Below are 14,640 nucleotides of genomic sequence, written 5' to 3'. Positions count from 1 at the left end.
AGACAGATTTGAATATAATCGTTCAAACTGCCCTCATTCAACTACTGGTAAAATACCTACAGAGTTGTGGTAGAGGCGCGCGATTAGGTCGAAAGTATCACCTATAATGAAACTATTTTGGAGTGCGAAGCAAAGTACAACGTGTTTGAACGCTCAAGTCATAGAGCTACTGTGAAGAACCAGGGTTCTGGAGCATCAAATAAATGAAAATTTATTCCTCGCCAGCATTGAGTACGACTTATTGCACAACGAGAACAAAAATTAGTCAAGAAATGATCAGAGAACCAGTAACACAAGACACAGAGACGAGAATCACTCATGAAGATGAACCAAAGTTCGGCGGTTTCAACGAGAATGATGTAAACACTCTGGTGTAATTTTTTCATGGATTACTTGATCTGTACCAGAAGTCAATCAGAAGCTCATCAGACTGTCATTAGGCATCTGCGATGCAAGTGATTCACTGAAGGAATGTTAACCAAAATGAACTTCTCTAATTACATAAACTACCATCTCCCATGACAGCCATAGGTTTCAATTCTTTACAGTTGGCAGCATAATAGTGCGATTCGTATGCAACCTGCTGCGGCATCACAGTTTTGGTTAGGTAGTTTCGCTGTAGTGTGAGGGAGCGTACACCCGCCTGCATTCGTACGCACAGGTAACCGCTTGCTTAGTTCATTCATTCATGAAGCAAACAAAGGCACGAGCGGTGGAGACTACCACTACAGTGGTGCAGGTGACACACCTAACCAACGTTCGAACACACGGACCGCTAGCGCTGAGTAGTGATGGTACACAGAGCGGTTACGCGGTCTGCTGCTCACCGTGCCAGTTACGGCTGCATGTGTGTTGGGGATGTAGGTATCGTAAGCGCAGTCCGGTTTTGTAGCGAGCGAGTTGCCTTACGACGCGGGGCGGCCCGTTCACACGTAGCCTACTGTGTTCGCTAGCAGTCTGGTGAAGCAGCGAGCGACACAAAAGCGAGGCCCTGAGATCGCCGCGCTCACACCAAAAGTGCTTTTAGTGTAGTGTGTCGGAGGTGTTCGGAGGGGGCTGACTACTTCTTAACGTTTCACTTTTATCTTGTTTTCCCACCGTGTGTAAATGCAAGCGAATTCGGAACTGATATCTGGGCGTGCCAAGACGGTGTAAGTTTGCCTTTTGCGTACAACAGAATTTAGGAGTGAGCTTAGTATCGTTCCAGCATCCGTATCGTTAGGCATTCTCGCGGTCAATCAAGTGCGTCTAAGTGCTCGCGAACTGCGTTCTAGGGGGAAAGTGGTTGACTAAGTATGGCCGCAGACTTGGGGCTTGGGGATTTTAAATGTTTGTGGTACGGAAAATGGCGGTGGTGCTCCGTCAGAGTGTGTAACTTTCTTAATTAGATTCGGAAATTTTAGATCGAAGAAGGCGACGAACGCCCGAATACAATCGAATACGTTGTGAAGAAAAGTGATTCCATCCAAGCATGCACGGTACGGCGTCATCAAAGTGTTGATCAATGAAAACTAGATCGTGTACGTGAATCACGATCAATCACCGTTTAGTTGAAGTTACGAATCTTTCAAGTTGAGGGGTGTGAGCCAGTGACCAAGGAGAGTGATGGGGAGAAGTCTCCATCCTACAGAAGCAGTTTGGATGAGTAACGATTCGATTTGAAGCTGTATTAGTGCCAAGAAAATGAATATCCATATATGACACAAGTTGCAAGAATGTGGTGTTTACGATCGGAGCAATCCTACAAGAACCTCGAGCAGGAAGATGTTTTCTCTGTTTTCAACGATTAAGAAGGTGGGCGACAGCTCCCAAGAGGGTCATAGTGCTCTTAATTGAAATCAATAGACAGTAGTCTGATGTCGTATCTAGAGTAGATTCGCTTCGTAGATACCGAACCCGTGTATTCCTGGTTGATTGCGCGCATCGAGTCATGAGCAGGTCATCAAATTGTTGGTAACGATTTAATTACACCCTGGCAGTGCAGGTTTCTATGGACGCCGAGTTGAGCGAGAATCAATCCTGAAGTTATCAGTTTGATCGCTTGATAAGAAGGGGATGCATGCCTGGCGCTCACTGCTTTAACCTTTTGTTTTTCATTTGTATTTACACCCTTGCATGCTTGACCTCAAAATAGCCTTTCGCTGATTGCGAACTATTGCCGGACCGGGGCCGTTCTAGTCTGACCGTTCCAGAACAGCCTTTACGTATATGTACGTAGGTACCTACGAAGCACGACACGTAAATGGATGAACGCGCAACGAAGGTAGAGAAGGAAAAGTCTTGAATATTTATGGGTAGAATTAAGTATTGATTATTCCTCTAGTAAGCTGGCCGTTGCGTTGTGTAACGGAGTGACCTGGGAAGGGGTTAGGTCTATAACATACACCCAAAATTGAATCATCGTCAATATTACTATCTGTTTGGTATACTTGGGATAACAATATTTAACGTAACTTGGAACAGTTTGTTATTGAATGCAACTCTAAATTTTAAAACATGATATTTTTAATATTGACGCCGCGAGCGTCAATATCTACCATTGTTCTAGCTGAATACATCATAGCGTCATTGACCAGCAATCCTTTAAAAGCAAATTAATTCATACCTATTTATTCAGAGAGCTCCTATGTGATTATTCCATAGATCTCAATTACCTTCATTGTATGTTCTAGTCTAGTATCATAGGTGTGACACGCAGAATCAATAATAAAGTATAATGTCGTTCACGCGGCGATCACACTTGTTTTCTGATGATCACTACCTACTTGTTGCCTTTTGTGATATGTGTTGTGATGTCACGCTTGCGTTACTTTCGGTTGCGTGACGATTGTTTTCGCACGATTTTTGGGTGCTATATGAACTGAGTTGACCTCTTCCGTGCTAGGGTATGAATTAGATAGTGACAAATGATTCAGTGCTGAATAAAAGTGACTACTTTGAAGTTATTGACAATTAATTGAGATATGAGAACAGTACAGACAAACAGACGTCTCACTCTACTCACTTTGCATTGTGCATCTGCTTATCGATTAGATCAAATATCTCCTGGTCCTTTTCTGAGATTCTTCAAGAGGTTCTTTCTGGGATTTCCAATTTTATTTCAAGAATTCCTTTTTGATTCCTCCTGAATTTTAGTCTGTGGCAGTTTTTTTTTAAGTTTCTAATTCTTGTATACCTCCTAAGGTTACTTCTTAAATTTTTAAAGTTCTTTTTTCACATCTGGATTTCCTCCTGGTATTCCTCATCGAGTTCCTTACTCGGTTCTATATACATTTCCGAATGTTCTTTATAGCAGCAATTTCAGAACAAACTTCTTGAAGAAACCGAAAAGGAACTCCTTAAAAAATCTGGAGACGAATTTCTTGTGGAACCCCAATAAACTTTCTGAATCCTTCGTTTGGAAAATTTGGTTAACCTTCGAGTGATGGCGCTGTAGTATTTTGAGCAACACTTTGAAAACATCTCGCTTTTTGTACTCAGCAGCAATAGCGTGATGCTGACGGATGTAGACAACCACGCGAGTTGCGGAAGGTTGAAGTGCATGCCTTTCACGCCGATGACCTAAGATCGAATCCCGCTCCCGACAAACTCACAAAATGTGAGTTCTGTCTTCGGAAGAGAATGATCCAGAGACTCGCTTGGAAAAGATAAAACAAATTATAATTCAATAATACTACAACGATCTGGGTGTACTTACAAGTTCCACACTTCTACATTGTCTTGCAATATTTTTTCCACAACCGTTTGTGACGAACGTCAAAACAAATCCTTTGTCCGGTACAGTCCAGTGACCCACATCGGTCGCGGCTTGTTATCCTGCGCCTACGAGCTCGTATAATACACGTGTGGTGTTCATTCAAGTATAGTTCTATACCTTCGCAAGTCCAGTCCAACAGTCAGTGGCTCGGATGACGTGTGTTGTGATGATAACATTCTATTTCTATATTCGTTTAACACCGCACGAGTATGTTTCGTTCTTTACATAATGTGCACCTCATACTAGGGTCTCCTATCCACCGTGAAACGAGTACATATGCATAAATAAGGGCCTGTCATCCAATTGCAAACCTCACAAAGCAGAATGTGTCTGGATAGTTGAGAAAAAATATACTTTAATTGCCGTATTGTGTACCACTTCAGAGAGACAATTTTCCCTCGACATTTAAAATCTATACGACTGGCTTATAGGCAAAATGACACAAGCACAGTAAGCGAACGATAAATGCACCATTCGCAAAAAAAAATCCCACGCCTACTCCAGTACGAATGGCTCGGTCTTCTCCACGGTGATAAACCGGGCACCCTTCTCCTTATCCCAGCAGGCGTGACTCCGGTCAAAGTACAGATCGGCCACGGCCCCCTTCGATCCGAGAGCGCAACAGGCGGCTTCGAAGCCCACCTCGACGCACACCGGTTCCATCTGGCCCTCGAGCATCGCCGAGATAAAGCCACTGGAGAAGCTATCGCCCGCACCAGAAACGTTCACAATGTAGTCCAACTTGCGGCCCGGATAGAATCGCACCTGCGGTGTGTCGCCGGTTCTGCGCTGATAGGCGCCCCTCGAGTCGAAGAAGGGCGTATGTTCGCACGATCGGCGTACAACGGCCACCCCGTAGTTGCCCAAGGTGACAATTACGTTGTCCACGTGGTTGACGACGAACGTTCCCAGGCTTCGGACCTCTCGCAGCAGGTCGTCCAGTTCGCTGAAGTTTTCCACCAGAGTGTTGGCGAGCGGTTCCTGGTAGCCGAGATGGCGAGCCATTTCCCTCAGCTCGTACAGATTGGGGGTGACGAAGCGTATGACTTTGAAGGCACTGTCCGAAGCGGCGAAGGGTTTTGCGGCGAATCGCATGTCCGTTGGCTCGAAGAAAACTGCATACAGATATGAAACGAAACGAAATGGAAAATGCAATTCATTATCTTTACGTGATTGTTGGCTTGTTCATATTGTGACATTGAGACTGTTTGAAGTAGCTTGACAACAATAATGTATGTTGTTTATGTAAAATATGCATGTCTATTAAGAGGTGCAACTATTTTGCTTTTGTTCTGATAATTGCTTTATGTGTTTTGTGTACATGTGCTAAGTTTGAATCTGCATGTTATTCATGAGTATAACTCAGAGGCTCAGAAGGTCAATTAACTTAATACACTGTTACTAAACTACGGAGACTCAATTTAGGTATTAGAATAACTAGCCACAGAAGTCCAATGTCGCGACTGTTCGTGTGCCTAACATCTGGCTTGCCACGCCCTTACAGCGTCACTAGTGGTACTAGGAGTGTCAAATAAATTTTGTTTACCAAAACAAAAGATTTTCTACCAGATGAATACTTCAAACAATCAATTAATACAATTGAAGTCATATATACAATTAAATAGGAAAAGTGACTACAGCGCCATTGGAGTTCTATTTCTATTATTTAGGTCATTTCAGATTTTCTCCCCTCATCGTAGACTTTCGTTCATTTGGCTAGGACCGGAACCGTCTCCGCCTCCCCACTTAGAATTTACGTAGTTTATAAACATGAAATTATTTTGATAGCATCCAAATCAACATTCCAAACATTCAACATGTATAAATGATTACGGCTCCTGTATGCCCATGTGGCGCCCAAGCCTTCCAAATAAACGAATGAGCATGAGCATGAGCACAATGATAACTTGCACAAGGAATCATCAAACGAAGCTTTTGAGTAGCTTACCTTTCTCAGTGTGCACCTTCGAGAATTCCAATCTTCATTAACCCAATATAACCCTCCAGCGTCCTATTTATAGGACAGATGCCCCGAACGCCCAGCGTCCTATAAATAGGGCAGTCCTTTTGACGAGAATATGTCCAGAATTAGGCAAAATTTTAGTATACTTTCTTCAGAGAAGATGTTTCCCACATCCATGCCTTGTTCATAGTGGACAATATAGTTTGTGACTGGTTCCCTAGGTGGAGTAAACGATTACATATTGTCACAACCTATGAGCCTCATTTCCAATGCGAAAGAAATTTATTTCCCGGGAATTTTGACAATGGTTGATAATTATTAGTTAATGTTTTCAGCAGAGTTAACTCTTGAAAAGTTAACTAATAACAATTGTAAATCAATACATATAACTGTCAATGTATATATGTTTGTACACGGAGAAACGAAAGTACCCAAAAGTGAGTTCATTCCACCCAACTTCGAGGTTGCGTGCGGGAAGCCAATTTTGAGTTGATAGAGTCGATGTTGAGGTGGGTAGTTTGCATTTAGGCGTAAACGGCCAAAGTACCTAGCGTCGAAGTTCTTTTTACTCAACCGTCAGTTAAAATTACTCAACTTTCGGTACTATCTCACTCAATTTTGGCTTCCCACATCGAACTCTCAAAGTTGGGTTGTTTTGCTCTTCACTCTTTGATAACAATAAAGAGAGCAAATGAAACGGGATGCAAAAACGAACTCAAAAGTGAGTTTAAAAATACTCATGATTTGGTGATTTGGTGAGTTCAATGTTCATTCTTTTTGGCTCAATTTAAAGATAATTAACTAAATTAACGTTTGATGTCTTTAATTGAACGTATTCAACAATTTCTATTTGTAAAAATGTTATGTAAAGTTAACACATTTCAATTTTACGTTAAGTTTTAGTGCCGTAATCCAGGGTAACATTGATCAGAATGTTCGATCTTTCTTAAATAATTCTCTTGTTAAAGCAAATGTAACTTGTTTTATATTTTTAAAGCAAGTACTGGCCCTCTGATTATGTGTTGAGCTACTCGAAAAAGTATTGTAAAACTTTTAAACATGTTTAAATAGGCTTTTTAATCTAATTTTTGATTTTCTTGATTTGGGGTACCGTTGATCATGTCAGTGATCAATTTTCGTTTGTGTTGAAAATACCCTTACTTCCTAATTCGGGGTCGCTGTTTTTGAATAGGTAGTGCACAGATAACAGATGTTTATGCTAGTACAAATTTTTCGCAGAATCCTGTGTAAATGTTCAAAACGATATACGCTGGCTCACTACCGCCATCTACTCAACTTATTGCAACATTACATCGAACTTGAATGCAAGAATAGTTCAAAGTTCCAGTTTCATTCAAGACCGAATACAATCTTGAGTGTAAAATTGCGTAGTGCATGCAATCTTGAAAGCGATCACTGACTATCGATCACTGCGCCATCTCTTAATGATTGCCACATGAGTTTCAGCTGCTCGTTACATACAAAATGGCTGTTGAGCATTTTTACACACATTGCCAATGTAAGCATAAACGTCTGTTATCTGTGGGTTGTCCAAATTCTTACAAGTTATGTACTTTTTGAATTATTTTAAGATTAAAATCCTCCAAACCGCGAATAACGCCTGAAGGTAGGCAATGGCTTAAGGAATTGACACCCTACTTTTAATAAATCGTTTATTCTATTGAAAAAGAGCATTTTCATAAAAATTTCGTTCATTTAATCCAACTGTAGGATATCATATTGAAGTAATACAGTGATTTCGAACCTCATAATTATTGTATCTAATACTCATGCCAAGCATATGATAATTTGTGATAATGCGTTACGAAACACAGTTATGGAAAAATCGATTTATTTTAATGTTTATGAATTTCAATTTTCAAGAATTACATGTCATTTAATAGCTAAATAACAGCAGATTACGACATACCATTCGTGAGCAGAAACTGATTTGATTAAAAATATTTGTTTGAACATTTCATGAGGTCGGTCAAGTCGATCAATGTTACCCCGCTGATCAATGATACCCCGTTTTACGGTATGTAAATTTTAACAAATATATGTGGCTCAGTGCAGTAATTAGGTTTCAAATAAGCCAAGAAGAATTAAAATTGAATGAAAGATGACAAAGATACCTACAAATCACTTTTCCATGTTTTACGATAGTGACCCTAAACTTTTGGTCGATAACATCAAGAGTTAATTTACTTAATAACTTTGTTTCTAGATTTTTTTAGCTAAGGTCGATAAAAAGCAGTTGAAGCTTATAGAAAATAGGTTATATTACCGCTCTCATCTTAAAATTTGGTCGACCCAATTTCCAGTGACACTGCCGTAAGTTTATATTTATTTATCAGAAAATTTGGAAAATTTTGCCTAAGTTTACATACAAATATTTTTGTAAAAATTTCGCATAAATCATATTTAAAGTTACTTTGGCTTATTGTCTTTTGAATGAGATCTAGGGTTTTGAAATCGGACGGAAATTGACGGAGATATGGGCCTAAAAAAATGACATGTTGACCCCAAACTTTTGATCGGGAGTGTATGTTTATTTGTTTGTATGTTTATATGTATGTTTCGGCAAAACTCTGGAATGCGTTAGGCAATTTTAATCAAATTTGGCATACACATTCATTAGGTTGTCGAGGTGGTTACAAGATGGCTATCAAAACTCCAGAATGTATGCTATTGAACTGCAATGCGGCTTCGGATACTTTGCCATATGGGTATCTATCGATCAGCAGAAATCAAAAATAGATATTTGACACCATTTTGAAATCCATCAGCAAACGCTGGGTAGATGGTAGGGTAGAGTTAGGGAGGATAGTGTAGGCGTATGGTAAAGGATTGTGGTTGAGGGTACGGTAGGAGGTTATGGTAGAGGATAGTGCAGAAGATAGGGTTGAGGGTTAGGATAGAGGTTTGGGATATTTAGAAGGCAGAGAAGTCAGTAAAACGGTAAGGATTAGATAAGATGAGGAATTCTTTCCGGGATTTCTATAGGCATTTCTCTCGAAAATCTTCCTAGAATCCGTCCCAGCATTCCTTCAGAAGTTCTTTCCGGAATTGCTGTGGCGACTGCTCCTGAGATCTCTTCAGGGATTTTTACAGGGATTGTTTTGGCAAGCCCTGAAAGAATTATTTTAGTTTTTCTATACGACATCCCTTCAGGGATTGAACTCCTTCATAGATTGTTTCCGAAATTTCTGCTGTTATCCCATTTGGGATTCCTCCTGAAAAGGAATATGAAAGAATATATATTTCTGACGAGCCTTCTTCAGGCAACTTTAGATTTTTTTTTAGATATTCGTGCCGGATTTTTTTTTTTGATAATTCTTTACGGGATTTCTTCTATGGTTCTTTCAAGGATTCCTGCTGAGCTTCTATCCGAGATGGTTGCCATGATTACTCTAACACTGTCCGACAAAAAAAAACTTTTGCCGTGATCAGAGACCCCATTAGTAGGGCATAAAAGCGCATGGAAAATGTAGAAAAATGCCATTTTCAAATCTGTTGGAGCACCCCTAGAAACTTTTTGAGATGAGTTTGAATTTTATTCATTTTTGAAGGTTTGACGGGAGCTTTAGAAATCATCATAAACACTTTTGAAATACAATATCTTTGAAATGCAATGTTGTGCACCGCTGAAAATTTCACAGATCTGAGAAGTAACTTTGATAAATAACTAGTCAAAATTTCAGCCTTTTACGACATTCCATTCCATTGATAAATATCCGGGAAGAATCAAATATGACTTATATAATACAAATCCTTGAAGTTTTCTCTTAATTCAATCACAAAAAGCAAGCGCCTATCGACCCTATCCTTATCTAATCATAACAAAATAACTATTTTACTTTGATTTAACTTCGAAATGCTACACTTCCCGCATAGAAAAATACTATTCATGGCATCGTTCATATTATACAATGTCCATTGGAGCAATAATAACTATACAAGCAGTAATCGTTTTATGATATAATGATAGGACTTGAAAAATTTCAACAATTCAGAATTGTTTAATTATTATTGAACGTATGATACTGATACGTTGAATAATAATTCAATCATTTTTAATAATAGGATTTACCAAAATTGCAGCGACAAAAATAATGCGTTTGACTTTTATCACAATATTTAGTGTTATTAATGACACTAGTTTACAGCATTTTTGAACTCGGTAAGCTGATGATCATTTTTGGTGTAGAATCATGCCCTGAGTTCGAAAACGCGAAGGAAAAAAATTACAGTAGAGCGGAAAATTTTTCGACTTTCCATACAAGGTTGATGATTTGAAATCGATTATTGTTCTATTTTTAAGCAACGTCGCTCACTTCACACACCTCATTCTCCGTAATCAATGCTCCGATTGAGCTGAATTTTTTACTGTAACTCGCCTACATATGATATGTCAAATAAACGTCGAGAAAGAATTTTTAAGTTGGTTTTTTCTTATTGAAAAAAATACATTTCTTCAAAAAAATTAGGGAATTTTGCTAAAATTTAAGAAGATCGTCCCTAAAACTCGCCAATATCTTGAATTTCATCAATCTGACGCACAACCTGTATTCAGATGACCGAATGGTATTGTATTCAGCTTTTAATTTATGGAAAAAGATTTAAAATTGGTTGAACAAAACGCAATATATTTGAATTTTAGTAAAATACATATTTTGAAAAGTTGCAAAACTCGATATTGAGCTAAATCTCAAAAACTGTTCTACTTTAAATTTTTTGAAGGTCGGTTTCGAAATCAGCACTAAATTGTGCTTCAAAAATTTTGGTCGTTGACAGAAGTTCACGACTTTCGTTTTATTTTGTAAACTTGTGTGATTTAAATAAGAGATCATCACACTAGTTTGCACTGTTGTTTCATTTTTCATGAGGTCAACGCACAATTGTTCGGCACAATTTCTGGCACAAAAATGGATTTAACACTTTTCATCTACCGCGCTTACTACCACCTAGACCACCACCGAACACGGGCGGAGCTTCGAGAGAGGTAGGGAACGAAATGCGGCACTTATAAGCACGAAAAACACACCAGTAGTGCAGACAATTTTAGGCTCTTGTTACGACACTGATAACTGCTGCCGTTAACGTTTCCAGCGAGCAGTTGCTACCAGCTAATCACTTCAAGTTACTTAAAAACATACCTTCCGATGCGGCAAATGCTAGAGCTGCTGATCAAGGAAGATGTTCCGCGAATTCAACAGGATTTTCAGTTCTAGAACCACTACCACTTGTAAACACTCGCGACCGACAATTCAATTTGGCGAAGTACGGAGACACCGCGCGATAAGGAGCAAGCGCATCAAAAACACGGTTCGATTCCCGATCCAGCCTCAGATCCTGTGAACTGTTAAAAAAAATCACCACAACGTAAACAACGATTCATATAATTATACGAAACTTGACAGTGTCCAGCGAATGCTCGCAGGGGTGTATTTTTTCTAGTCGATGAAAATGTTTCATGAAATATTTCCGCTTTGTTTTAATTATTCACTGAATCGTAAACAATATGATAAAGCGATTATTATATGAATGATATTGCTAAAATTTTGTTCGAGAAAAACAGCATTTTTGAATGGTAACGATACTTAACGACCCATTCGGTCTATCATTAAAACTCCATAAATGATAACTGGTAACATCGATATGATTCATTGTAACATCGATTTATAATCCAGTTTATGATAACACGAATAATAAGAAAATGATATCCCGTATGGCCTATGTATGATACCGTTTTATTCGGGTTATGATCCAAATAATTTAATTAAAATTTTCGAGATGAAAATCCGGTCGATTTTTCAAATTACTAAGTAAGCTGGTAAGCCTGTGTAAAAAAATTAAAAAATCTAATTGCGATCAGTACAAAAAAAAACGTTTCCAATGTTTTCGTGGGTTGTCTATTTTTACTTAATGTTTCTAAGAACCTCCTAGCCATACCAAGGTGGTAAAATTGATAACTTTATTTAATAAAACAAACCTATTTCAATACAATGAATTGAAGCTGGCATTGCGCAGAAAACATGGCTTAAGTTCACGACTGTTCAAAACAATGAATGCAACCCTAAAAAATGCTAGCAAAAAATGAGAACATTCCCCATTTACTATTAGTAATCGTACAAGCACTGTTGTTTTCATCACATTTTAGTTAGTTTCACTATAAAGAATGTGAATGTTGGGGTATTACCATTGAAGACACTTCTATGAAATTAATTAAATTTGTCATGTAGTAAAATAAATATTTCCAATCTTAATTTCAAGCTCAATCATGTCCTCCACGATTGTAAAATTGCTTTATAAGTTCCAGCGGCATAGAGTCTGGAACCATTTGGGCAGGATCACCTATTTTGGGCACTTGTGTCTATGACTCAGTCAATTTAGAACCGATTGACTTGATTTTTGAGACACGATCAGATACGCATAGTATCTAGCTATGTGCAACAATTCAAGTTAATCGGTTTGGAATTGACTGAGTTATAGCAGCAAGCGCCCAAAATAGATGCTCCTGCCTAAATGGTCCTAGACCCTATTTGTTAATATAGTGTTAAATACTATCTATCCAGAAGCACTAAGACGAGTTGATATAATTTATTTAGTCCAAATAGTCAAAATTTGTTTCAATGCAGAGGTCGTTGGAATTTGAATATATTTTCCGCATCGTATTTATATTTTTAAGAACATGGAACTGCTTGATATCCACCATGTTGAGCAATTCGGAACGGTTACTTAGGTACACACCAAATCATTGAAAAGCATTCTCATCCATAAGCGATATATGGATATTTAAATTTAAGCACGACTCAAAATTCGATCAAAACAAAATACTTCCTTGAATTAAGTTGACGAAGTGTATTTTTCCTGAATTGTGATCCTAATCCATCGCATTCAAAATCGCAGTTTATTGGTATTTAAATATGATTATAAAAGTAACATTTGATATCAAATGTTACAATAAATTTTGAAAATAAGCAACAAAAAAGGTTTTGAAAACTTCAATTAGAACATTAATTTATTTGGAAAAGTTTTTCCTTAAAACACTCATGCTGACCTCAATGAATCAATCTTACTTTGTTACTGTGGATCCTTTGTAGTCATATCCTAAAATTTCTCGTATAGCTTTCCAGAATCAATACAATTTTCATCTTCTTCCGTCAGAGACTGAAAAATACATTAATACTAGAAAACGGACGTCACATCTAGTGACCTAGTGGAGAACTTGTAAAGAAAGTTTTCTCCTACTGGAGCGGAAATCCATCCAATATTCCGAGGCGTTCGAAGTATCTGAAAGACTGAAGCTGCATGGCATTAACGCATTGAAGTTTTTTAAATGGATATGAATATGGGCGTGCTTTATGGGATTAGATTTAAAAAAACCTAAAAGATTTTCACTATATAAGTCAGAGTTAAGCCTTCGCGGATATGTATCAATGAAATGGAATATCGTAATAGGTAGAAATTTTAACTAGTTGTTCATCAAAGTTGCTTCTCGGATCTGTGAAAATTTCAGCGGTGCACAAAATTGCATTTCAAATGTGTTTATGATGATTTCTAAAGCTTGCGTCGAACCTTCAAAAATGAATAAAATTCAAACTCATCTCAAAAAGTTTCTAGGGGTGCTCCAACAGATTTGAAAATGGCATTTTTCTACATTTTCCATGCGCTTTTATGCCCTACTAATGGGGTCTCTGATCACGGCAAAAGTTTTTTTTTGTCGAACAGTGTAATGATTCCATCAATTGGCCGGCGTTAAGTCAGACCGGACCATATGTTTTTCAATGATTTCGAGAAAATGTCCTGCAAGCACTTGAAATTTCAAATCTCTGGCATTATTTTCAGAAATATTATGATTCTTTCATGTAATGACACATCTGCATCAAAATAAAGCCGAAAAGTTCAGGTTTGACGAATTCCTCAGCTTATCCTTACCTGTCCGAAAAACCGCGTAGTCCACTCTTAATAGTTTTTTTTTCTGAAATTCTAGCCGGCATTTCTTTAGGAATTCCTACTGGAATTACTACACAGATTACTCCTGGTGTTCTTTCAAATATTTCTATCATATTCAGAGATTCCTAGTGTAATTATTTCAGGTATATGTGCCGGGATTCCTACTGGTATTCCTTGGAAGATTCTTCTCGGATTTTTTCAGGGATTTCTCTCCGGATTTCTCCAGTAATTCCTCCTAATTTTTCTTCTGTGATTCTTTCAATCGAGCTTCCAGCTGAGATTCCTCTTAGTATTCTACCAGATATGACTCACAGAAATGACGTAGCAACATCATCAGTGCACGAAAATGTGCGTTTTTCAAAGCTCTAAAAATGGTCATTAAACAACTTTGATGAGAAAATTGAAATGAAAAAGATAAAGCAATAAAACGATTTGGTCTGGCATCACCCTATGAAAACTATGGGAAAATGCTTCAAATTCAGCTTATTCAGAAAAATACCTCTAGATCGGTCGATTTTAAAGCTACATAAAAAGTGTCTTCAGCAAACTTGCTTAAAATTGATAGATCTACAGCTTTCCCGAAGAATGTATACAGTTATTCTTGCAAATAAAAAAGTTTGGATACCAATTTCTTTGAAAATATGGACCACCCTAATTTTCATGCACATTTTAAAGAGGGCCTTATTATTAGGGACAACTTTGTAGAAGATCATATTTGCCTAAAAACTCATTTGAAGGCGTTGAATGCATCTTTCCTCGTAAATCTGGTTCGTGGACCACTGTGCAGTGTGGGAAAATGTGCGCCACTTTGCATGCATTGTGTCATGTAACGATTACACCGCCATGGCTAATAAGTTGTTGTTTAGCATCGGTTGCTATTTTCTACCTATACGATACTCACTGACCGAGTGATCGTCTAATCACCGATGCCGGGTGGGGAACTTTATGTGGTTAACCGCGT

The 14,640-nt window shown here is 38.2% G+C and overlaps 2 protein-coding genes across 4 annotated transcripts in view; one reads left to right on the top strand and one right to left on the bottom strand.

Annotated features, from left to right (window-relative positions):
• Window positions 1–907: 907 nt before the first annotated feature.
• The window catches only part of LOC109423719 (uncharacterized), a 29,543-nt gene continuing 15,810 nt past the window's right edge, over window positions 908–14,640 (top strand). The window contains exon 1 of one of the 3 annotated variants that reach the window (XM_029873345.2): window positions 908–1,151. In XM_029873345.2, the coding sequence (XP_029729205.1) occupies window positions 1,108–1,151 (44 nt within the window). In that variant the 5' untranslated portion in view covers window positions 908–1,107. Of the gene's footprint in view, window positions 1,294–14,640 lie in introns of all 3 variants that reach the window. The other 2 variants (XM_019698727.3, XM_019698718.3) reach the window with 2 other exon arrangements.
• Window positions 4,087–14,640, bottom strand: part of LOC115266799 (pseudouridine kinase-like) — a 123,225-nt gene continuing 112,671 nt past the window's right edge. Inside the window, exon 4 of the mRNA XM_029873405.2 lies at window positions 4,087–4,872. Coding sequence (XP_029729265.2) covers window positions 4,253–4,872 — 620 coding nt within the window. The 3' untranslated portion in view covers window positions 4,087–4,252. The remainder of the gene's footprint in view (window positions 4,873–14,640) is intronic.

This window comes from Aedes albopictus, chromosome 3, assembly GCF_035046485.1.
Source record: "Aedes albopictus strain Foshan chromosome 3, AalbF5, whole genome shotgun sequence".
Classification (NCBI taxonomy): Eukaryota; Metazoa; Arthropoda; class Insecta; order Diptera; family Culicidae; genus Aedes; species Aedes albopictus.
This window is presented reverse-complemented; position numbering and strand designations above follow the sequence as displayed.